Source organism: Ornithodoros turicata, chromosome 9 (assembly GCF_037126465.1).
Source record: "Ornithodoros turicata isolate Travis chromosome 9, ASM3712646v1, whole genome shotgun sequence".
Taxonomy (NCBI): domain Eukaryota; kingdom Metazoa; phylum Arthropoda; class Arachnida; order Ixodida; family Argasidae; genus Ornithodoros; species Ornithodoros turicata.
Genome location: NC_088209.1, coordinates 29338422 through 29362573, shown reverse-complemented (window position 1 = coordinate 29362573; position 24152 = coordinate 29338422). Strand labels below are relative to the sequence as shown.

General features: G+C 44.4%; 3 protein-coding genes across 6 annotated transcripts in view; 2 read left to right on the top strand and 1 right to left on the bottom strand.

Annotated features, from left to right (window-relative positions):
• Positions 1–876: 876 nt before the first annotated feature.
• On the top strand, positions 877–19187 carry LOC135368541 (exonuclease mut-7 homolog). Its single transcript, XM_064601913.1, has 19 exons — positions 877–1124; positions 1776–2005; positions 2065–2253; positions 2478–2531; positions 3877–4016; positions 5305–5402; positions 5653–5726; positions 5824–5862; positions 6730–6893; positions 6954–7095; positions 7197–7258; positions 9063–9199; positions 10302–10402; positions 10485–10653; positions 10736–10893; positions 15183–15353; positions 15736–15789; positions 15954–16085; positions 16184–19187. Exons 2-19 carry the CDS (start codon positions 1793–1795, stop codon positions 16535–16537), a joined length of 2451 nt encoding a protein of 816 aa, XP_064457983.1. The 5' UTR covers positions 877–1124; positions 1776–1792; the 3' UTR covers positions 16538–19187.
• Positions 19188–20322: 1135 nt separating this feature from the next.
• LOC135369449 (uncharacterized) lies at positions 20323–21735 on the bottom strand. The gene is made up of 4 exons (XM_064603038.1): positions 21689–21735; positions 21472–21616; positions 20552–20723; positions 20323–20480 (listed from the first exon to the last, which is right to left on the bottom strand). The coding sequence occupies exons 1-4, from the start codon at positions 21733–21735 to the stop codon at positions 20323–20325; spliced, it is 522 nt and encodes a 173-aa protein (XP_064459108.1).
• Positions 21736–22942: 1207 nt separating this feature from the next.
• LOC135368540 (ATP-binding cassette sub-family F member 1-like) overlaps positions 22943–24152 on the top strand; it is a 45847-nt gene continuing 44637 nt past the window's right edge. Inside the window, exon 1 of one of the 4 annotated variants that reach the window (XM_064601909.1) lies at positions 22943–23079. In XM_064601909.1, the coding sequence (XP_064457979.1) occupies positions 22976–23079 (104 nt within the window). In that variant the 5' untranslated portion in view covers positions 22943–22975. Of the gene's footprint in view, positions 23080–23118; positions 23184–24152 lie in introns of those variants that run through there. The other 3 variants (XM_064601912.1, XM_064601911.1, XM_064601910.1) reach the window with 3 other exon arrangements.

Sequence of the window (24152 nt, the reverse complement as noted above, 5' to 3'; positions counted from 1 at the left end):
GTGTAAAATATCAAAATGGTATGTAAATATAAACAGGAGCAAGATATTTTGCTGCTGTTAAAGATTGATGCTTGTAAAAACCTTGAGCTTGAGGAGACAAAAAAGGGACAACACAGCAGACTTTTTCAAACATGAATGTTTACCAGCTTGCCGGTGTTTTCTTCTGTTATTTTCTACAAGGCTCCTGCGGCTTCAATAACCACAGTCAAAACTGAGAGGGACACACATTTTGACAGAATAGTAGTTTTTCTCGATACCGCCGATTTATCGACAGGACAATATGTACAACAGTTTCTCTTGTCTGTTTTCTGACTTATTTGTACTAATTCAAGACACTCCCTTCAGAACACCGTGATGTGAGTGGAAAAGGTGCAGCAGGTAACGTCAGGAGGGCTAAAAAGCTTTGCTTTTTGAATAAAAGCCTGTATTGTTTTAAAAAGAAAAAAGCCTGCAAAAATGGCCTTGTGGAATTTTCTTTCCCTCCTTCTCTCTCTCTTTCTCCTGTAGAAGTTCGACTGTGCTCCTGTGCTATGCAAGAAAATAGTGTGAGACGAAACATTTTCAAAAACATGCGCTGTGTACTGCTCAGAAAGGAGGTTAACAAGAGTACTGGAGGAGAGGGAGAGGTCGATTTCGGTTTCGAAATCAATTTTATTCATCCCTGATGCTTCAAAAACAGAAGATTAGCATGGAGGATTAGCTAGGCTCTGTGTGTTTAAAAGGTACAATTAAAAGCAAAGCGGAAGCGACTTACATAATCATATATCTTACGAAAGCACGACTGTTACAGCAGCAGGATTCTGCAGATACGAAAGTGCGCCCAGGTAGAATCGGGAGTTGCGGTACGTAATTCTGCGCGCGTGTGTCAGCGTATGGAGACACTAGCGCCTGATTCATGTAGTTCTATGATCTTGTTTGTCTGGGCGTTGAGCGGTTGAGCGTTGAGCGTTGCTAGAACTATTACGCTCTGCGGAGGCGACAGGCTGATGGCCTCATCACTCTTTGAGCAGGGGTGTGTATTAGGCAGCTGTATCGGGGCTCTCCCTGTGGCTCCATTTTCTCCCAGCTCATTTCGTTAGACGGCGATTGGAAACAGTTTTCCGTCTATGTGCTGATTGAAAAGGGTAAGCCATTACGTCCTTCGTTTATTCATCTTACTCAAGCGACAGAAAATGTCAACCGCATTACAGAAACCCCGTTGGAATGCTGCTGAGCATATCTGTTTGTGTTTCCCTTGGCACGCGATTGCATCCGAGACAGTCGTCTTGATGCACCTTACAGACAGAATAACCACAGGTTTTGTCCTGTATCTTCGTCAGTCCCGAGTTACATAGAAGTTCTGTAGCGCGCCGATCAGAATGCTTTCACGGGCAATGTTAAAACTAGGCGTGTACTCTTTGTTGGCACTTGAGTCATCGTATTGTAATCGTAGATTGGTCTCGTTTGTTGTTATGTGAACTTTCATCCCCATGTTTTCTTTTCGCGTCTTTTTTACACTTTTATAATGTTCGACGTATTGATGTGATCGAGGGTTCCGCCTGCATTTTATCCGCTTTCTTGTCATCCTTAAAACTTCTGGACACTGTACTGGTGAAAAGCAGACACCTTGAACTATGTTTGAACGATAAACTTTTTTTCACATTTCACTGGTAACTTACATTCATTTGGCTTTGGAAAAAAATTCATTTGGGCTCGGATTTTTCTATTATCTTTTGCCAGGAGACACAGTTTAAAGTTAATTAAATGCAAAGATTCTTCTGGTTTCTTGCCTCCAGACGCAAATTACATCAACATGGACCCATCGTGGACGTCTCATCTTGAGGCGCTGTGGAGTTCCGGCCGAAATAAGAAGACTGACTTGTTTGTGCACACCCTTATGGGTTACTTCGAAAACTCACATGATTGCTTTGAGTCCGCTTACCTGCTGATGCGTGCGGCATCAGATTTTCACAAGAACCGGCAGACTGCACTTAGCTATACAATCATGGCCGTGTTCCAGGAATGGGTAAGTTACTTTTCTGGCAGTGATAGTCGTTTCAAGTGAACTTACAGAAATCTTCGTAGGTTTCAAGGCGGCCGGAGCTGTACCAGCAATTGACGCGTGAGACAAAACGACGGGCTCTGCAAGCAGTGCTGAAGCAGACAAACACGTCCTTGATTGATCTAGTTTGTCGAGTTTACCACCTCGATGAGAATGGCCCTGAATACATGGACGTTGTGCAGGATTTGTTGCTTCGGCATCATTTTAATGAGGTATCCAGCATTGAGTCAAGTCGTAGTGACTTATCAATTTCTGTTTCCGTTGCCATGCGATGGCGCCATCTTCAGGTTGCTGTGTTAGAAATGCATGAGAATATCTAAACTTAAAGTTTTTCTGCTTGTGGGTAACACAAGGTGTCGAAGATGCAGTAATTGATGTTGATCGTCACGATGCACTCATATAACAGTAACTCTGTTAATATCCTCTTAACTTCCAGGCCAGCACACTGGTAGTTCGTCTCAAGCTGCATGACTACTTCACCCTGGAGGAGGTCAGTTAGAATCTATTTTTACCACAGAAATCACTATCTACGCGCAAAATCAACAAAATCCGCAATACGCATTCACGAAATCCGCAATCTCTGACGAGGGATAACGGTTGGAGGTTGAGAGCAATCATACAACAATCAATTTTGCAGCTTTAGCAGGTCTGGCAGCCTCTCTTCACATAGGAATCAGTCCGTGCTTCGGAGTTTGTCATTTCCACAGATTTCTTTGCTCTTGGGAGTAGCCCATTTGATGTCTCCGTATTCTTTGCTGAGACCGTGATAGTGCGAGTAAAGGGAACCAGCCAACAATGTTGCACGCTCAAAACGCTACACTCCCACTTTCAGTACACTAACACAGGTCCCCAAACTCACCCCGGAAAAGCGTGCAACGAAGAAGGCCGCCACTAGATACCCCACTGTTGCCGTTCCGGATCACTTCAGCGCGCTAAGTTTAGCGGCAAAATGTTTTTGTTGTTTCTGCGAATTAATCTAATCTTTATATGTCCAAGTAAAACGCGTATAACAACTTTCTGTGTCATGTTTCACTTTTTGGTCCCGTTTTTAAACGTGTTGAGCGATCGGAAGGATCTAGTGCACAGCTGCGTGCATCACATAGCGTACCTGTCGTACCAGGCGCAGTCGTCCATTTCTCCTTCGGTGACTTGGCCTGGCTTGGATTGTGTTTCAACTGGATCTTTAGCGCGATACAATCCAACGCAAGCCAACGTCTGGTAACAATGGGGTATCTAAGGGCGGCCTCCGGCATTGCACGCATCGGGATAGGAACAAATACATCGGAAAATGGCGACCTTGGGGGACCTGTTCTAACCACTTCACACGACTGTTGATGCCCAGACGGGCACGAGACATAGCGGTGCTAGTACTGCCGTCCGAAACACGGTGATGGTGGTGATGACGGAGCGGATTGCATTTCGACCCGGTCTGCGTAAAGTCTAATGCGTTGCTGTTCCTATTGCACAACACGTTTGACTTTCACGAATTTTTGCGGCTGCCTCGGTCTCGAGCACAACGTTGGCGTGAACATGCGCTGAAGAAGCTGTTACGCTATGCATGATGCAAAACCCCCGAGACTAGCTTGCTTCTAGGCCATCTTTTTGCTACGCTAAGTTTCAGAAATATTTCGAAAATGTGAATAATCAAAATCTCCTGCAAATGCTGTTCGAACAGCATTTACTATTCAATTCGAATTCGAAGTTTTGAATATTCGTGCAGCTCTAGAATTTACAGTGTGAGTAGAGCTCCATATAGTATTGGTGCATTGAGTTGGGAAAATTTTATTTTGCAACAATTTTTTACCCTAAGTACAAATTTTGGCTTCAATTTCTAGATTGCCATTCCACTATTTCTTCTGGACAAGATAGGTATTCTGGAAAACTATATGGCAGGATTGCCAGAGCTACAGAAAGAAGTTGTGTCCTATCTAGACAGCCTGTACAATGATGGAAATCGAATTGAAAACTTAATTCAGTGAGTTTTTTAAATATTATTATTGATATTCTTGTTTATGTGTATCTTCTGCGTTTGAATGCACTGTGCATGAAACCAGTCATGGGGATCAAATAACATAACTACTGTAGGCAGGTGCGGATCCAATCCATCCGCCCCCAGGAGCGAGTCCCCCCCCATGGGGAGGGGGCGTGCGCCTCCCAAAAACATAAGTTTATAGATGGGATCCTCCTCTCTCCGCTCCCTCACTATGGGCTCCGACAAAGAAACCCCCCCCTCCCCCAAACTGAGGGTCTGGACCTGCCCCTGACTGTAGGAACAAGAAGGTGGTCACCTCACAGCAGCAAGTTGAAGCAGAAATATGCGCTAGCAATTTGTGTGCGCCGCTGTTGTGTCTTTGTGTGTCCTGTTTATTAGCTCATGTGGATAAATTATATTTATGCTGCATTACGTTCAATATGCCACACTTGAAATCTTAGCTATCCATCGAATCTTGCTTTAGTCAAACAAAAAATGCCACAAGTGCTCTGGACGGCAAGCATCTCCTGTGAGCGTAACGTACTGTCAACCGTCACCGTCTGTGTCCGTCAGTGTTTTCTTCGTGTTCGCCCAGTATGCTTAACGCTTCGTGTTCGCCCAGCTTTCACACTTAAGTGCACATCAAGTTTGATCTAAGTTCAGTTTGTACTTTAAAAGGCCACTTCATATCACAACATATGAAGGCTGAAGCAAAAAGGTTTATTCCTGCCTGATCGCAAACGGTCGCACTTCCCTGCACACAATGTGCGGCACACGGGTTGTACAGCTCCCGTCAAAGTTAATGATAACACTGGAAAAAATTCTCTCATTTCCGAGCATGATAACAGCCACCCTGGGGGCACTGGGGTTAAGTGAACAAAATCCTCGCGTTAAACTAACAAAATAATTTTGTTCAATTAAGATTTCCTCGTTGCCCCGAGGGTTGCTGTAATCGCGCTCGAAAACGAGACCATATTTTTTCCTGTGTTATTAATAACTTTGACGGGAGTTGTACGTTGAGTGCAGGGAAATGCGACCATTTGCAGCAGGGCCATTCACTATCTGAGATGACATTCAATACGATTTTCACTATATATGTTTGCTCAGTTACCACCTACTATTTGTATTTAGTGCACTCGGTAAGAGTACTTAGACACTGGTTTTGTACTGCTTCCCGTAACAAAGCACTATAGATTGTCCAATTCTACTGGACGTTTTACCAGCACCTTCTGATAGGTTTGTTTTATACTACGGTGCCTCGAGGCTCATGAAGTATGTTTTTTTTTTCCAGCAATTTGAACTTGAAATCTGTGGGTCGGGACAAATTCCATCCAAAGACATTAGCAAAGGTTATATCAAGACTTCTGAAGCAGTACAACCTCCCTGTGGGTAGGCATTCTTCCACATGGCAATCCACTTCTGATGTTGACACGACGTGCCTTATGCATATGCTAACTGTGATGCATGCATAGCACCTCGGGTAGGGAAATCGGAGAGTGGTTCTCGTGCTACTAATGTAGATGTGGGATTTGAGGCATGATTCTGATACACTTGGCAACGTTCTTGACACAGCCAAAGCAACCGATCACAAAGCTGCCTGTGCAATGCTACGCAGACTTAGATTTTGCCGTTATTCCAGAACTGTGTCCAAATGTTCAGTACAGTCGGAGCAAAAGTGCAATGAAATATCTTATACACAAGAAGTACAATGAGGCAAGTAGATATTGCTAGCTTTCCTACTTTCATTCATGAGAACATCATTAACATGCATCATCTTGTTCTATTGATTGTTTTGCTTCATTCTCTTTAGGGTGACTACGCTGAGGCCAGCTGGAGGGAAATGGTTTGTGTAAGTATGATACATATCGCATTATGTCGTTTAGTGTTTGGTAGTTTATCAGTGTGATGGTTGACCCATTTTCACTTTTGTTTCACATTTTGCGATTACATTAATGTCCAACGAATGCCCAAGGTCGGTGGTGAGTTTGGCCATGCGTCTGGTCGATGTTGATGTCATCTTGAGTGAGAGAAGAATGAATGAGGGACATACTACATAGGAATCAATTAGATAATTTAATCTTGGTAATGGTACCAAAAATGGAAGTCGTCAGTTTATCTATTTAATTAATCTTATTTATTTTATTCATTTAAATTTATTAATGAATGTAATAATTTAATTTATGCCATTGATTTATTTAATTTATTAATTTAGTTTATTTAACTAATAATTGAAATGGTTAATAACCAAAAGAAAAATTATGTAGCTCCTCTTCATGTACCTGAGCAAATGTAATAAAATTACCAGTCTTCCAACATTCAAAGATTTGATTCATTTATGCATGCTGAAAGGTATCCACAGTGCTTTCAAGATGAAACATTCAGTGTACCGGTAACTTGGAGATACAAATTATTTTCTTCATTGGTATTTTTCGTATCACAGGAAATGTATTTATGCATATATACTTAGGCTTAAGTGTGAAAGAAGAAAATCAACAGCAAAGAGAGAGCCATATATAGTCAACTGCAAAAACTGAAATGCAATATATAATAAAGGAAGAGAACAGGGATAATGGAAGGGAATAGCAATAAGGGAAGAGAATCAAGAAATTGTGTTTGTTTCTTCCAACTGCTTTTCTTCCTTCAATATGGTTTCAACCCTTTCTTTTATCATTGTCCCATCCACTGTGTAATACGTGACATCTGCATATTGTAACAGGAGGCAGTGGGAAATAACCGAAGCCTCCAGAGGGAGCTAGTGTGTGACCTTATGTGGCTAAATGATCCCGACAATGCTCTGAGCTTTGCGTTCAAACTGGAACTGCCCGAACACGAATGGCCTAACTACCTTCGTGACTACAAGCTACGCTGTAGCGTTCAAAGGTGACTGTCAATGAGATGTGTCTCCGACCTGTCTCATTCGAGGGTGTCATTTCATTTTAGAATTCAGGAAATGCTTCACTCCTGGAAGTTGAGCAACAATCAGGATGATCCGAGCAAATATTTACCACTGCGTATCGACCTCTCAGACGTGCACATGGTCGATACGGCCGAGGGCTTAGCACGGTGTGTGGAAGTTCTGAAGGTAAGGTTCTACGCTACCTCTATATAACCGCTCATGGTGTAGCAGCCGATTTGTACTCACTGCCTGTCTGTCTTTTTTCTTTTTTTCTTTTTTCAAACTAGGACTACAACCTAATAGGCGTTGATGCGGAATGGAAGCCTACAATGGGCCTTGCGGCTTCAAGGCATGTGTGGACCTTCTCTGTAGTTATTTTTTATGTTGCTTGGACAGAACGCAATGATTTGTTCACAAAGTATGAAGTCAAGTGGGAGGGTAGTTTAGAAATGCCTGGGGTTCATAGCTTTCCTACATGAGCCAATCAAATTACAAGGGTCGTTCAAGGTTGACCGAAACTTTTCCTCGAGAAAAATCAGTGAGTAAATGTAAGTGAACACAACTTTCAGAGGACGAAGTGTGATCATTCTCGGGTCAGCGGCACGTAAAGTAGCGGCAGCTCTCATGATGGGGAGTAGTGCATCCGCAGCTGAACAGAGATGCATGGCCAAGTTCCTTGTGAAAGAGAACGTCGAACCAGATGAGATTTTGCAAAGATTACAGGCACACTGGGGGAACAAACGATGTCAACAGGAAAAAGAGTATGAATGGTGCAGACAGTTTGGCGAAGGACGGAATATGGTGACTAATGAATCACATGGACACTGCTGTCCGAAGGTGGTCACGCCAGTAAACATTGCAGGCTTTGGGCAAGCCGTCCTCAGGGACGAGCGAGTAACAGTTTGAGACATTGCGGCCCTGCATAATATTAGTATAGGCAGTGTGGAGACAATCATTCATGAGCACTTACTGTTCTGCAAAGTCTGTGCAAGATGTGTTCCCCGACACCTCATTTGTGACCAGAAGGGTGCGCGCATGGCAGTCTCCGAGCAGCTGCTCAATCAGTTTTGATCCGAGGGGGACAAATTTTTGCAATAAATCATCACATGCATTGAAACCGGGATGCACGATTTCACCCCAGAGACAAAAGGAAGCAACATGGAATGGTGACTTAAGGCCTTGCCAAAAAAGGCAAGATGCAGCCGTCTGGTGGGAAGTCCATGGTGGGGTGTCATCCATGTGGACTTCTTGGAGCAAGGAGTCACGATTAATACCCAGTACTACTACATGTTGATAAAGGGTGCCATGTGAAACACAATTTGCAAGAAAAGGCATGGGATGTCGTCTGGAAGTGTCATTCTTCTTCATGTCATTGTCCAGCCTCACACAGCAAAGATGACTCAAGCCTGGCCGAAATGCACTGGGAGGTTTTGCCCCATGCCCCTTACAGCCCAGATTTAGCTCCAAGCGACTACCATTTGTTTAGGCCCCTTAAAGAGCACCTTGGAAGGGATAACCTTCCACACAAATGAAGACCCCCAGAAAGATGTCCTGAAGTGGCTGTGACAGCAGCCCATTTCTTTCATTGCCAAAGGCATCAGAGTTGCCATAGCGATGGCAGTAGTGTCTAGATGTACACAGTGAATACTTTGAGGAACTGACATAGTTTGATGATTCCTGAATTTTCCAATGTATATAAAGTAATGAAAGTCTCCATCAACCTTGACGACCGTTGTACGTAGCCACTGCTGGATCTCATGCCAGGGCCAAGAATATTGAAATCGGATTAAATGACTGTTGCTGGTCACACTTTTTACACTATTGTGCAACTTCATTTGTACTGGACCACAAGAACCTCCTCAATCAGCAACAAAATTTTGCAGCAAGCTTAACAAATAGACAGTTAATACAGCATATTAAGATACCTGAAGGTACCAGAATATTCCTGGTTCTGTGATGCAGGATAGAAAAAGTAACTACGGTAGCACCCTAATTGAGAAATAATGTCAGCACGGGGACAAAGTATACAACTTAATCTCACTGTTCACTCCCGTACCGAAATACGTCATACCTAACCTGATCCAACTTTGAGAGACGGATTATGTTCAAAATTGTGTGCCACATTTGTAAACGTGCTCTCGCTTTGTGTGCAGGTTGTCCCTGGTGCAACTGGCAGTATGGGATGCTGTATATGTCTTGGACATTTTGCGACTCTCAGAGGTTCTCACCAAATCCCAGTGGCAGCAGTTGTACACCGACATTCTCTCGTCAGAAGAAATACTCAAGCTAGGTGCGTAAGGCTTCTCATTTATGGTTTGTTTTGTTTCTACCAATGCTTGCTCCTGTCATCAACATGTTCTTAGTGTGGTTTTTCGGAGGGAAAAAAGAGAAAAACCGGTTGAATCTGCCTCTGGACCAGCTTCACTGTGTAGGGCGTCGGAAGGGCAACATGAGTTCTTTTACACAGTCCAGTCCAAAGCCAAGCCGCTTCCCTTCCGCCAAAGCGCGGCTGTGCCTACTATATTTCTTTTTCTGAAGAATTACAGACTCTTATAAATAGTACTTTTCCCTCACTAAATCATATTTTATGTGGCATCTCACTGCTTTCAAGATGGAGATATGTTTCGAATAGGATACACGTAGCCTATTTGGTTTGCTTTCTGTGTTATCTTTGCATCAGACCGCTCACCTAACCCTTACAGCATCTTGCTGTCTGCCCCAAGATAATATTTTTGTTTACGACAAATTGACAATATTCACCACCTATGCCTTGAAGGGTTATGAAAAAGTGATACAATAGACTTCTGCAAATTCAACTTTAATTTGATTCTCCACTCACTTTGACGTCGCTCAAGTGTCCTGGTGAGCATTGACAGACGCCCACGAAGAAAATGTTTGTTACTTTGAACTATGAAACCATGTTGGATAATTCGGCTTGAAGGAATTTGCGCACACTCACATTGCATTGTGAGCAGCAGAGAAAAAGTAGAACTGAATGCTGCCACAAAAAAATAATGTGCTGAAATCATGTGTTAGGAGAACCAACATAGCCATTTGCACATTTGTGTTGCTTCCAACTTGCCTTGCCAATAGAAGCCAGGGTGAGCAGGAAAGCCACTCTTTCTCCATGTTCCATAGTGACTTGGCACTTGCCGCATGCTTGAGTTAATAAAGAGCTCTACATTTCACAGGGGACAAAGCTGAAGGGTCATTCAAACAAGTCTTCCCGAAAGAACATGCTGTAAAATGTGCAATTTGAGTATAGACAGTGTTAGGTGATCGCAGACTTCTCTGAACAAATGATGTTGGCCTTAATGTGGCCTGCGTTTGCCACCACAAATCTATCCTTTTTGTCATACAATGTTGACCCCTAACCCTTTCCGTTCCATCAGGTTATGGCATCAGGGAAGACTTCAAGCTTTTGTCGGAGGCATGCAAGTGCCCGGACACGAAACCTCAAAACTTCATTGATGTTTGCACATTCACTGAGAAAGTAAGTTTCACATTGAGTACAAACTTCCATGCTCGAATGAAGTGAACTTTGCGTTCACAATGATGCTTCCTTGTGCTAACAGCTCCGCCAGACTCACCCAAAGCTCTTGAAGCCAGTACTTCCAAAGGACAAAGACCACAAGGGACTTTCCGAATTGACAAGGTCATTGCTTGGACTTCCACTGAACAAGGACGAGCAGTGTTCAGACTGGGAGAACAGACCTTTGAGACCATCCCAAATGCGATATGCCGGTTCGATATTCCTCTTGAATTCCGAAATGCAGATTCCCTCGGGAAAGCGCCGTTAAAACTGACTGCACCGTACCGTTTTCAGCCCTGGACGCGTTCTGCTTGCTGCAAGTATACGAAGAGCTCTACAAGCGAGCTGAAGCTGAAGAGCTGAGCCTGCCGGAGTTGATACAGGCGATGATGGGATCTGACACAGCACCTGCCGTCAGTCGGAGGGACAAAGGGCGCAAATACAAGCCACAGGTATACAGGAGAAACGGTCCCAAGGCCAACTGCAGCAGAAGATAAGGCAGATGTTGCAGATGTTTTCTAATGTGTGTGACCAGATGCTGAGGATGCTGGTCTTGTCACTAAGTCTACTTCCATCCATTGCAAAAATCATTTGAAGATGAGCTGACTTCTGGGGGGGGGGCAGGTTCCTTACTTCCTCGGAGTTAACCGATTAAAGTGAACATACAAACATCGCTGTTGGACTTGCTGTAACCACATGCTATTTTACGTTAGCGCAGTTCAGGTGTGACAAGCTGCACTTTTACGGTAGTCACAACAGAGGTTATCATGACGGAGATTGTGAAGTAAATGCAGCATATCTTAGGGCCCTCTGTGCTCGAATTTTATGGGGTTTTTTTTTATCTCTGGGGAGGGGGGTAAAAATGTGGTTTTATTTCAGGAACCATAATGCAGGGTAAACTCGGGTGATATTGGGTGGAACAGCAGATTTTCGAGTGGAAAATAATTTTTAAAAACTCTTCTCGTATTTTAGGTTAACATGAGATGCGGTTAACAGCTGTGCTGAGTGTCCAATGCTTAGCATTCTCCAGTGCCCGTATTAGTGGCTGAATTTGCACTTTGCAAGTTAATTTTCAAGATTTTTCGGGTTTTACCCCAAGTTACGATGATGCAAATCACGGGAGGGTTAAAACTGGTTTCACCGTACAACACAGGGCCCTAAGCGTTCTCCACGTTCTCTTGTTGCTTCAGCTCGATGGCATAATGCGGCTGTGATCATCTGATACTTGCAACCTCCGCTTTGTATCGTTTCGGTTAGATATTACTCAGATTCTTTCTGCAATAGACTGAAAAGAGTGAGCGAGTGAGTTATACCCTGTGACATCATGTGTTGAAAACACAGCAGCTATTATCCGGCAAAGTGTTTAATCTCCCATGTGATGTGAAAGGCTCACGCAGAGTTTATTTAACTATGTATCCATGTAGTCCTGTTGCATTGCTTACTCATTGCGACCTGGCTTTGGTTGCGATGTGCTTCCCCAAGTAATACAAGCAGCACCATTGAAACCATTTGAATAGAACATACTAGTTGAGAAAATTGCTGTTATAGCCTTGCAGGGTATTCTGATCTTGTGATATGTGATGAGACGTTCCTTGATTTCCCTGCCTCTGTTGGGCGTAACGTTTAATTGTTTGGCGCTCAGGTTTGTCGTCCCTGGACCTACGTTGTAAGTAGGTCAGGTCTTTCAGTGGGACAGTATTAGTCTTCACCACTTAGAAAGAATGCTAGAAAGAAATCTGTGAAGCTACAGTCTGCAGTTTATTGATAGCTAGTGTCAATATGAGTCCTGTTAGTGTAAGAGTTACGAAAATTCTTTTAAAATAATTGCCAGTCATTGAATTGCCACGTTTTTGCTTGATGATAGCTATCCCTATATACAGCAGCATTTTTCAAAGGTAAACCTCCTATCTATTTCTTATTGCTAGCTAGCAAAGATAATTGCTGTAAAAATAAATTGTCCTCTGCTTCTTCCCAACCATTTGCTTCATACACGCTGTGGTAGTCCCTACGCTTCATCTCTCGTTCATGTAACTCGCTGCATTGTCTTCTACATATCACCTGTTCATGTACTTGTTCAGACTTGCGAGTCCCACATGTGTATTTCCTGTCATGCTTTGTGTTATAATTTTCTCATCTTTAGCAGTTATGTATTTATTAGAGGAATTTGGTCAGCTGGACCTGTTCCACCATGTGTTGGGGAACAGCATTTTACCACAGCTCCTTAATAAGACCACAGATACCAACGTTACGACCGTGCTGGTCTTGGTGGCTTGTTTTACCAAGAATGAGTATGATGATTTCTTGTTTTTTTAACGTAAAGTCTACTGTGGCTAAAAAGCACCAACCACAGATAGAGAGGGAATGAGCTACACATAGAAGTGAGTATGGATAGAAAAAAATGGCATCTGGGCCTGCGCTATACGGGTGGGTGTGCAATCGGGAAGGGCACCTTCCCCTGCTGAGCAGGAAGAGAGTGTGCTGGCAAGTCGGTGCTTAACTTACACTGTCTGGTGAATTATTTTCTTAGGTCTCTGTGAAGGGGAAAAAGATTAAGAGGGAATAGATAGAAAGTAAAAATCTGAACCTAAGAGCTTTCTCTCTGGCTTTCTGTTCAGCATCATGCGAATGCTTTGTACAAATTAACAGCATGTGGCTCGCACGAGCAGGAATCAAAGCTGAAAGCAGAATTTGTGGCCACGGTTTTTGCCACAGCATTGGCCGTGGTGTTCGTGACCTCTTGGCTTCATATATCGTTACCTTTGACAATTTACTAAAACAACAAAAACGAAGCGTGCACATGCCAGTTTACTGAAACAACAAAAATATATAACATGGACATGCCGAGCGCATTGCAACTCTGGTCACCAAATTCCAGGGTGATATCTGAATCCATACTCATTTCTAGCTACGCCTATCAGTAGAGTTTTCTATGCTGTTCCAACAAGCCCAGTACTTGTGATAACATATATGTTTGTTCAGTTGCAGTCATAACATAAAACTTGCGGTGAGGCAGAGTGCTTTGTTCCTAGCGTGTTGTGTTGCAGAAAAGCGTAGTATGATAATCCGGCGAGGACCTGTGTGTAATATTTTGATGCGAGGCTTGGTTGGCCTGTAACAGGCAGGCGGTTGAGTGATGTGTCATTACCGCAATGTATGAAACAACGTTCACTGCACCACAGTCTTGTGTCACAGCGTGTGGAGAATTGTTGCCTTGTTTCCCCCCACTTCATTCAAGTGCAGTTAGAGAATCACTGTTGAAGCCGTTCGTGGTGCTTCGTCAAGTACAAGTGATGTAGTGCAGCACAATGAGATGAAGGAGTATTTAATACCAGTACAAGAAAGAAGTACAAAGGTCACTTTTCCCAAGCATGCATGCATGTGTGTTGTAGACCACGCTGTGGCTGTGATTCTTCTACCCGTGAATACAATTGAGCTTTTTCATCTGGTCCTTCACGTGTGAGAGATTTGTTGCAATGGGGAATGAATTACCCTGCTCTTTGTACTTGTGTGAACTCTCTTTTATGGGGGAGAACCGAGACTTTTTATCAGCTTTTAGAACTTTTAAGGTGCAGTTCAGTCAGTTTAGCAAATCTATATGTGGCGGTTACAGCGGTGAGTGCCTGTACACCATGCCAGGATTCTCGAACTCCTAACACATGTGAACATACCCCAGCAGTACTTGTCACGTTAATGATGGAAATCAATCACGTGAGAACTAAAAAGTTAGGAATGGGGAGAACATCGTGCGATGCAAAAGTAAACACGCTACTACTCGAGTAACTTAGCACTCGAATAGCCTTCATTTTCTTGCTACAATTCGTATAGGTGTTTCCACTGACTTAGTCACGTGTGTGGAGTTTCGAGAATTGTTCAGAATGTGTACGAGGGTGCAGAGGCTGCTTCTATGATTAATTCCCTCTGCAAACGTTCTTTTGCTTCCTTTGTATGGTTAGCAGTGGGCAACACTGCGCAAGGAGTGTGCCAAAATAGCAAGTTGTGATTATAGAAGGATGCTATTGTCCATTTTTCATGCTTCATTTTTTTTCATGATTGTTCAGGAACATCTTGTAGTTCTCCGGTTTGGAAAGAGCTCCACTTTTGTTTCACAGTAACGAAAAATATAATCGTGACGATACTGATAATAATGCCTAATCAGTTGTACGAGTCTTTTTGCTGCTCTATACTCACAGCTCTCACAAAATGTGTGGCGGAAGCGGTATTTTTCTACTGCATATGCTGACCGTGTAAATTTCATCCCGGCGTTACTGGTACAGAGGATCCCTTCGTTGTGTATCCATTCTCAACTTTGTGACGATGTTTAGCACGAATCATGTTCCCTCCATTCAGGCATTACATGGCAGCACACGTGTGTGTATTTAGATTGTCTTTTTTTTTTTTTTTTTTCGAAGGACCAATGCAATTATCAAAATGTTGTTTCTGAATGTTTGTCTGTACTCTGCAAGTCTTCAGTTCTACCCCTAGTGTGTAGATGTAGAATAAACAAATTGAGCCTGATCATCAGTTGCAAGCTTATCTTTCTGTGACGTGCAAACTTATTGCCCTGGTAATGAACGGAACGATCTGTTTCTGCGCGCTTGTCGCCGCTCTGTGATGAGATACTACGCGATTATTGCTCTTCGGTCGCCTAGTAGAATCAACGTGATGTCACTCGAAACCGTCTTTCCGGGCTGCTGTAACATGTTGTCGCCGGTAATTTTCTGTTTCTTTCCCCCCGGTGCAGATACGAAAACAAGCAGACGCGGCCCAGGTGACATCAGGGGACCCGATCCCTGCTTCAGAGTTCAAGGTCGTCGTGGACACGATGGCTCAAGGCTTGGGTCGTCAACTCCGGCTGTGCGGCATCAACACGATTATTTTGGAAGACAGAGATTACCATGACGAAGCCGTAAAGGTGCTTGCCATACTTTCCTCGTGTTGTGTTTATTGCCGTCAGCTGTGAGCTAACACGAGCCCCATCAGGTTCACGGCGAACCGGACCCATACACGTTCAGGGAAATGAGCGCTTCCAGCATGCACGCCTCGTATTTTTGTGTAGCGCGCCAAGCCGATCTTTCAATGTTCGCGCGTCGCATGTAAAGGCGCTTTCACTGCTGAGCTTGGCGGTAGTGCAGGCAAAGCACGCTTTACAGGCGCAAGCCGACTTCGAGTTGTCTTGGAACACCATCTGAAAACATTTTTACAACTCTTTGCCACATCAATGTGGATAGAAGTTTAGATCCGCGTTAAGAATTTAAAAGGAAACCTGGACATTAAATTGATGTTTTGCTTCACAGTACGCTCTGAAAGAGAACAGGGTTATATTGACAAGCGGAGCACCGTATGAGAAAGTGAGTGGTTTCAAGTGCTACTGATTCACCTGTCTATGTTGCTTAATTATTACGATTCATTCATGCGTGCCTCTGCACTATGTTGCCACCACATTCCAGTATAACAAGCCGTGTCTTTCACCTGGTCTCTGCTAACACTTTGTTATTTGCATATGCTTGCATAGCTGAAGCAGTATGTTAGCCAAGGCCAGTGCTTCAAAATCAATACGCTGCTCCCAGCTAAAGAACAGTTGGTTGAAGTTCTGAAGCATTTCAACGTGGTCGTCAGTGAAGACAACCTCATGAGCCGCTGCACGGTATGCCATCGTTCACTTTTTTTCCCTATGTTTTCAAAAATGAATGCTAAAAGTAACAAGTTTGTTCCCGAGAATTCACAGGACGTTTTCTTTTCTAGATCTGCAATGGTCCAGAGTATGTCTTTATGCCACAAGCTGACATGATAGAATTGTGCACGGCACCCAGTGGCCCCGATGTTGTTGGATGTTCGAACGTTAGAAGCTATCGGTCGCATGTTTTGAACATGGTAACTGGTTGCTTTGAAAATGGTGTCAAGGTTCAATGCCAGAGCCTTCCAGTGCAGAGCCTAGGTCATGTTGACACCTTTTTTATTTGTGTGTCTTGCGGGAAAGTCTACTGGGAAGGCTCACACCATCGGCGTATCAAACAGCAAATGCGACTTTCCGAGTTTATGATGATACCATTTTCACAACCTACTACATCGTGTCAGGAAGCAGTTGAAAAACACTAGACGAGTTCGTCATTGCAAATGTTGGAAGACTGATTATGAATTCATCTGTAGTCAATGTAATATATGCGGGGATGACGATCAGTAAACGTTGTGCCCAATTTTGGGGATTGCCTGTGTGTCTAGGTACTGGAGCTGGGTCAAATGCTTCATCAAGTAGTACTTAACTTTGTAGCTGCAGAAATTCCAAGTTGCAAAACCTGTGGTACCTTGTAAGTTCAGGTGAACGTACAGCTTGGGACAAAACCTTATGGAACACAGCACTAGCTTAGATCTCCATCGCAGCGACCCTGCTAGCTATCAGGAAGAGATTGAATGAGAAACTGGTGTCAGACTATCTTTCAGTACGCGTGTCCACTCCTGTTCGCTGCTAGGTGTCACCCCAATGGAGAAATGCGACACCAGGGTGTTCTGTAAACTTTTGTCCAAGGCTGTACCTTGCAGAAAATTTAAACATACACCCTAACAGCAGGAGCCATCTATTGAATATGTAGGGAACCTGCTCCGGCGCCGTAGGCGTTACAGAGCATGCGCAGAAGCGTTGTGAAAAAGGTCCATTGTGCAGTCCCTTATGCGATACCCGTAGCTTTTAATATTCTTGCGAAATATTGAAGCCCTGGTCTCATAAGCTGTGTTCTACATCCCAGACAAAATGATGGCTGAGCCTTAAAAGGCCCTTGAAAAGCTTCTGACTGCAGTACTGATATGCATGCATGTGATATGGCTTACATATACTGACTTTTAAATGTATTTACAAGATAACAGGTTTCTCCGAAAAGTATTTTGGAGTAACTTGAGTGAAGCATTCAAGTTACGTAAAATAAGTGTGTTTTTGGAGAGGTATGCTTGCGCGCAGAGTTTTGGAATGAACAGGTATTTTGGAAAGTCGTCGAAGAATGGTGCTCACGTCTTCATTCTAAGCTTTTTATTCTGAGTACCACAAAAATATGTTCTCTGTACAAAATGTGATGCATTCTTGCTTGCATGAGTTGAAAGTGTACTACGCATAAATAATCCAACGCCTTTCAGTTGCCCAGTAGATGCTAACACCAGCAGTAACATGCACATTCTTCCCTGCAGCACACAAACTGCAAGCGTCTCGGAAAGATGCCTCCGCCAAAAGCTTACGCAATGCGCGAATGGCAGCGTACCATGACAGCGTGGCAATAAATAGAATAAATAAATAAAAACATAGTAGCGACCGTTGAGCAGCCAAGCTTACATCTGGAGGCATCTTTCTTCGAGGCTCGATTGTCGATATGGTCCCGAATGCGCGATACGCGAAATGCATGGCTAGAAGGAAGACCCATCACTATGTACAACTATGATCCATGGGTGGCAGCGGAAACAGTCTCTATAGTATATACATGCACAGTCACCACCTCCTAGATAACAGAAAGGCCTCGGCACTCTTTCAATAACGTCACCTCACCTAGCCCGGCTGCCATACATTTTCGGTGAGGGTGCACTTTTCTCTTCTGCGCTCTTTCGGTGACGTCACATCTATCTACGTGAATGATGTCAATCGAAAGAGTTGCGCTGAGGGCTGAGGCAACCCCACCTAGATACAAAAGGCCTGCTTATTGCCTCCTCTCTCTCCTTCGCTACGTGGACATATAAAGTCAGAATACGTCTGATACTGCGCATCGCCGTTCTGCAAATTCAAGAACTCGCAAATGATTGCAGCTAACTTAAAAACCTGTACACCTGAATATGTAGACAAATAGTGCAACACGGTTTCCAGAAAATCAGTTTTGAGAAAGATATGGGACCGTTTTGATCTTTGTTTCCAAGTTAGTCTCTTAGTACGCGGGGACGTTCAGTCACTAGTCGCAGACGACGATTGTTCGTCTTCATGGCCACGACCGCTGAAAGCACGTGTGTGATTAGCTACTGCCTTTGAAAACATGATCCTGATTGGCTGACTATTAGTTTACGTCACGTCGGCGAATAAGCAGGCTTTCTCCATCTAGGTGGTGTTGGATGAGGCCTTGGGCCCGTTAAGTGGCGGCTCCGGAACACATGGAGTGCGCTCCTTTTTACTAAACGGGACATCTCCTTTTGTGGAGCGTGGCGCTCCTACCTTCCTTTCCTACAGGAAAAGAAAATTCAGTGACACCCAGAAGCCTATAGAGGCGCTTTGCACACGCAACGCCGGAGCGGGAGGGACAGAGTGGACGGAGCGCGCTCTGCAGATCCGCCACTTAACGCGCCCCTTGTGTTGTCTAGGTGGTGTTGGCACAGTAGACATACCGTATATTGACGCGGGTGACATTCCCCAGAATTCTTTTCTCAGCCACAAGATACCTATTCCGTAGCAGACGACAGTGTCGTCTGCTACATGCGCAATGCTCCACTCCCGTGCGAATGCCCAACATACAAACGCGGCGGAGCTTCCGCCACGTGAGCAATTTTTTATTTTTTGCCTTATACTAAAATATTCTGCGGGAATGTCGATCGCGTGGATACACGGATACAGTATGAAGCACGCGGTAGGGTAATACAACAAGTATGTTCCAAGAAGCATGAACCGATGAATAGATAAGGCAAATTCTTCGTTAAGACAAGCATCTCCGGGCAAAAATATATGTTTCGTTGATTTGTACTCGGTCGTTCTGCAAATTTCCACGAATTAAAGGTTTCCCTGCGGCTTGCTCGTTCGTATTCCTATATGTGGAGTGCACATTGTAGAGCCACAAAGCTCTCACTAATGCTCTGGGCATATCACGTGATACTTAAGAACGCCTTCGTTGTCATGGGCTACATGCCCAGAGTCCGTCTTTGTAACATTTGTGAACAATGATGATGGCAGTACGGAAGAGCATGGCGGAAAATAAGCTAGTCATCCATAGAACATTAAAAAATGGAGCGCACAAGTCGTAACGAATTGTGCGAATGTTTCCTCTTTCGCGAGGCCGTGAAGATATCCGCTGAAATTTTGAGAAATGCTGTGCAAATTTTCTGCCGTCGCATTCAGCAAGCACAACAACAACATCGGCTTGAACTACGCGCTAATCCTTTGCAAACTTTAAGGCAAGCTAACAAGCGGGAACAATACACGCTCCAGCTGCGTACCACTGTTTTCTCGTAGCTACCGAGTACAGACGTTTTAAAGAACACACTGCCTAAACGAGCACATTTGAAAGTTATAAGCGTTGCGACATTTCGAGTTCAATTATACGACAACGAGATCTTGTGATCCGGATTTTGAAAGATAATAGCGAGTTTTAGTACATGGGAAGGTGTTCACGATAACCGTCACGAAAACATAAGCCAATCGCCCTGTTTCTTTGAGGCGTGTGACGTCACATTGCTAAGCTTGGATTTGATAACTTCCTTTGCCGTATCGTTTTCGTAGAGTCTTCCGATGTGCCGTGTTTCTCGAGCTTCCCCTAACGGCTTTTATGAGTGTCCCGGCCCACGTTAAGAGGCCACGTGTTTTGGAAGACAAGGGTAGCTCATGGATTATGACGCGATATGCTGTTATAGAACACACGACACACAACGATTTTTTTTTTTAAATAATGTGCAGAGTTACGCACATATCACATAATCCGTCAGCGATATCGGAGCGTCACATCCCTTTCAAGCGAATTCTACGAACTACACGATCTAACCTACAATACTGATGGCACGAGCAAGCGTCACCGCCTTGCCTTACGCTTCGTGTAGCAGTGCGATTCAAAGAATGTGGCAACCTCGCAAACTACCTGCAGGAACTACGTCAAGTGACAGAATTGCACCGACACTTCAAATCTACAAACGTCCTATGATAGGACAGCGGTGGTTCAAGGCAAGTTTTTCACCCTTCTGTGTGCTACGAAGTACGCCACGGTGCAAATATAGATGACCAGCAGGGAGGCCGCCGTTATGCTCAGGGCCATCACAGAATTCTTGGAAGCGCACTTGTCCATCAGTTGCACTGTCTCCTCGAAACTTAGCGATTCTGGAATTATAGTCATCGTGTGAGTGCCTGGGTGCACTGGGTAACTGGGTACCGGGTCCCCGCTGCCTTACCGTTGGCTGAAGGTGGCTTTTCCGTCATTGACCTTGCTGCTGGTTCTTCGCTGAAATCGAGTACCAGGATTTCCTGACTGAGGGTCATTTCATCGGAGTTGCGCATGGTGCTCGCAGCTCGTTTTCTTCGTCCCCACGATTCGGAGTTCTCCCTGCCGTGGTTGCATATTACCTGACGGAAGAATGATTTTAGCGTGAAATAGATTGTTGTACCATATTGTGAGTCAGAACTAAGCAAGCCTCTTTCTTTCCGATGGCGTACACCTACACTAAACCGGTCCCGAAGAACATGGCTGCTGCTTTTGACATTGTGCAGAACCCGTTCATTCATTTATTTATTTTTTGATTCCGTCTTAGCGTCGCGAAGCAACTGTGGCTATGAGCGGCGTACAGATGTGGACAGATGTAGAGAGGACAGCAGGAAGGAGTGGGGGACAAGAGGGTTAGTATGCGTCCTGGGTCCACTTCAAGGGGAACTGTGCCGACATTCGTCTGGAAAGCCTTCGGAAAACCCAGGGAAACCTCAGATAGCACAGCCGGCGGTAGGATTCGAACCCACCACCTCCCGGTCTTCAGCACGACATTGGCTACCACCAATGAGCGGGACGCCATTATCCGCTCGGTGATTTTTTCTTCTTATTTATTTATGTATTTATTTTTTGCGAAGCTCTTTTGGAAGCACCAATATTTTTTTATTGAAAGGCTTTTAATGTTTTGTGAATGGTCATTGCCATACGTGCGCAATTCTTGAGCTCGGCGCGTATATGTGTATGTACGATTGTATTCTGTGCTTCGGTCTCATGCCGACTGAGTGGCTCAATCATGAAGGACCTTCATGGAGTGGCTCGAAGGACCCACGTCTAGCTCTCTACATGGTTTTCGGACGGAAGTTTCCGTCCTCATGTAACCTCATAGCTTACCGGTTCACATTTTCCGATGCAGTACTTGACGTTGCACTGAAAAATGACGCCGTACGATTCCGTGAATCGGAACGCCTCGTACGAACTCTGCAGACTACTGTCCGTCTGGAAGAACGCGGGGAAGATGGTCGGGTCTACGGGGCACCTGTGTCAAACAGAAAGATTAGGCTTCCTACCTCCGTTCAGATCGACGAACAATGCCGTCACATTTTCTTACCCCCGCTCATCGATGATTTCGAACGTACTTCTCGCATCCTTCGCCATTGCGATGCAGCTTCGGGCGAAAATCCCGTACGGGGCTGGAATAGGATGGGATTGATATGTACTTAAGTCTCACTACTAGCGATAAAGTCCGTCTTTTTAAGAAAAAAAGAAGCCGAAGGAACTGCTGCAGGTGCGTGTCTCAACGTATGCAAAAGAAGTACAGTAGGCCTTCGTTATAGCGAGATCGCTGTTTTTCATTATCACTTTATTCGAAGTCTCCTACGCTGTGCCAACCGAAATGCATGCATTTCGAACCCGGCTATTTGAAGCACCCTGCGAGCAGGCTATGCTTACGGCGAAGGGCGAGCTAGCAAAAGCCCGTACGGCAAACCCAGCTTATTTATTTCTCTCTCTCTTCTTTTTCCACACAGATTAAAAGACAGCGAAGGTCATGATGTTTGGTTACTTGCTTGAAGTTCGCGCGATTCCGACGCTACTGTCACTGTTTTTATGGCAGTTCCGCTTTTATCGAATTACCGCTTATATCGAATTTTCCCTCAGTTGTGTTGACCACGTTATAACGAGGTCTTCCCGTATAATAATAACGATAACTTGGAGCTATTCTTATTATTATACTTGTTTTTAGGTACATGTAATGTGCGGATGATATAGTCAAACGCAGCGCCACTGGGAACGTAGCCTAACAGAGCGCGTCATAATCCCAGCACTGCACGGCAGCCCCAATGAACACATTGCAGCCTACATATGCTTTGATGATGCAGTGCGTGGCATTCACACGGCGAATTGAATATGCAAGATATAATCAACTAATCTGTCAGGAAACTTCGTAATCTAACTAATCACATGCTCCAAAATCTCCGATGCACTTGGAGATAGCTTTCATCTAGATAATTGCTTAGCGGGCTAATAAGGCGCCTGCAATTGTTCCACGGGTTCTGTTGCTTCAAGCGTAACCATATAATTGTCATAAAAGTATAACATAACCGAAAGAAGGGTGTGTGTGTGTGGGGGGGGGGGGGGGTCCAATGAGTTGCATCCCGAGGAGTATTTTATGTAGCTGATAAAAGTTGACGATTATGTTTCGTAGATAACTCTATCAAATCCCTCTCTTTACTTATCGAACTTGACTACTCACTCGCTTCTGGTATCTCGATCCGAAACGTCAGCCTATCACCGATACGGACGGTCGACGCCTCGCGTCCGTCAATGCCGAAAATGACGATCTTCGGGAGAGGCGCCTCCGGCGCGGCAGTTATGTGCGTTGTGTCTGGATCTCTGAATGGGAGGAAAGATTTATTGCGTTATTTTCCAACCTAAGATATCGCCCGCCAGTACTTACCTGACGGGCATCATTCCAAAGGAAATGTTCTTGGAGGATGTCTCGTAAGTACAGCGCACGTTGTACACTTTGTCGGCTTTCGTAAGCACAACATTGTGATGCTGAAGGACAACCGTATTTGTGTAGACTCCGCCCTGCAAGAACAGAGGTACAACCCTTTAATTGATTCACTTTACAGGGTTTAATTGCTGGCTTTCTGCGTGTGTGTTACACACAAGCTAGGGTTTCCCTTTCATGAGCCTGAGCCTGACTCCCGTGTGACGCGTCGCGTTCATCTCTGTGAGGGGCATCACGTTCATCGTAATGACCGGATAGGGTGTCGCCTGTTGCGATGAAGCACCTCCTTCATAATCGCCAAAATGAAGTGTTGTTCGGTCGCTCCGATTTGTAAGAAGGTATGTTTGATGAAAGGAACTCTGAAGTTACAGAAAGGTGCGCAGTTCCCAGTTAAAAATCAGCAGTGAAAAGTGATGACTATTAATTTCTGTAGGTTGTTTATCGATGTGACTGGAACGTACGCAGTACGTACTCTTGGAACTGAATCGTCCCGCGCGACAGTGGCCTTAAGTTAATTAGGTGGATATTTTGAACGCGACGTTTTGATCCACCTGTCCGTTCACAAAACATCTGATCTTATGCACGCGTTTAAGAAATTTTCTTCCTGCAAGCGTGCGCTACTGAATGACTGTCCACGTGATAGCACAAATTAGCCCAGTTTGTATACACTCTGTCTAAATGGCATCTGCAAGTAAAAGTGACGTGCATTCTATTTTGCTGTGGTAACTGCAATGCTAGCGTAGTTACCTTTTAAACGCTGTTCCCTTTAAAAATATCTTACCCGCGACTGGTCTGCATTTGTTGAGACGTTGCGATAACAAGAGTACGATCGGAACTCTCTGAAGCGTTTATACACTGCGCAACACACACGAATGTAATAGTCACGAGCTCAATATTCGAACCAATAAGGCACCGCGCTGTACATCATAAAGACCCCGACACCCACTCGGCCGTTCATCCCCCATTCAAATATATCACAATATCCAACCAAAGCTTTCTTTGACCGCTTCTTCCTGAACACCGATAAGGAATTATCTCACGAGCCCAGGTAACCCGCCGC

What these genes read in the sequence shown, in the direction of transcription:
- LOC135368541 (XM_064601913.1), top strand. Translation starts at nt 1,793, where the DNA reads ATGGACCCATCGTGGACGTCTCATCTTGAGGCGCTGTGGAGTTCCGGC. An exon ending in TACACAAGAAGTACAATGAG is followed by an intron (nt 5,727 to 5,823) that starts GCAAGTAGATAT and finishes CATTCTCTTTAG; the next exon opens with GGTGACTACGCTGAGGCCAG. An exon ending in GCTGGAGGGAAATGGTTTGT is followed by an intron (nt 5,863 to 6,729) that starts GTAAGTATGATA and finishes ATATTGTAACAG; the next exon opens with GAGGCAGTGGGAAATAACCG.
- LOC135369449 (XM_064603038.1), bottom strand. Translation starts at nt 21,735, where the DNA reads ATGGCGAAGGATGCGAGAAGTACGTTCGAAATCATCGATGAGCGGGG. An exon ending in GAAATCATCGATGAGCGGGG is followed by an intron (nt 21,617 to 21,688) that starts GTAAGAAAATGT and finishes TGTTTGACACAG; the next exon opens with GTGCCCCGTAGACCCGACCA. An exon ending in AAAGCCACCTTCAGCCAACG is followed by an intron (nt 20,481 to 20,551) that starts GTAAGGCAGCGG and finishes CTATAATTCCAG; the next exon opens with AATCGCTAAGTTTCGAGGAG.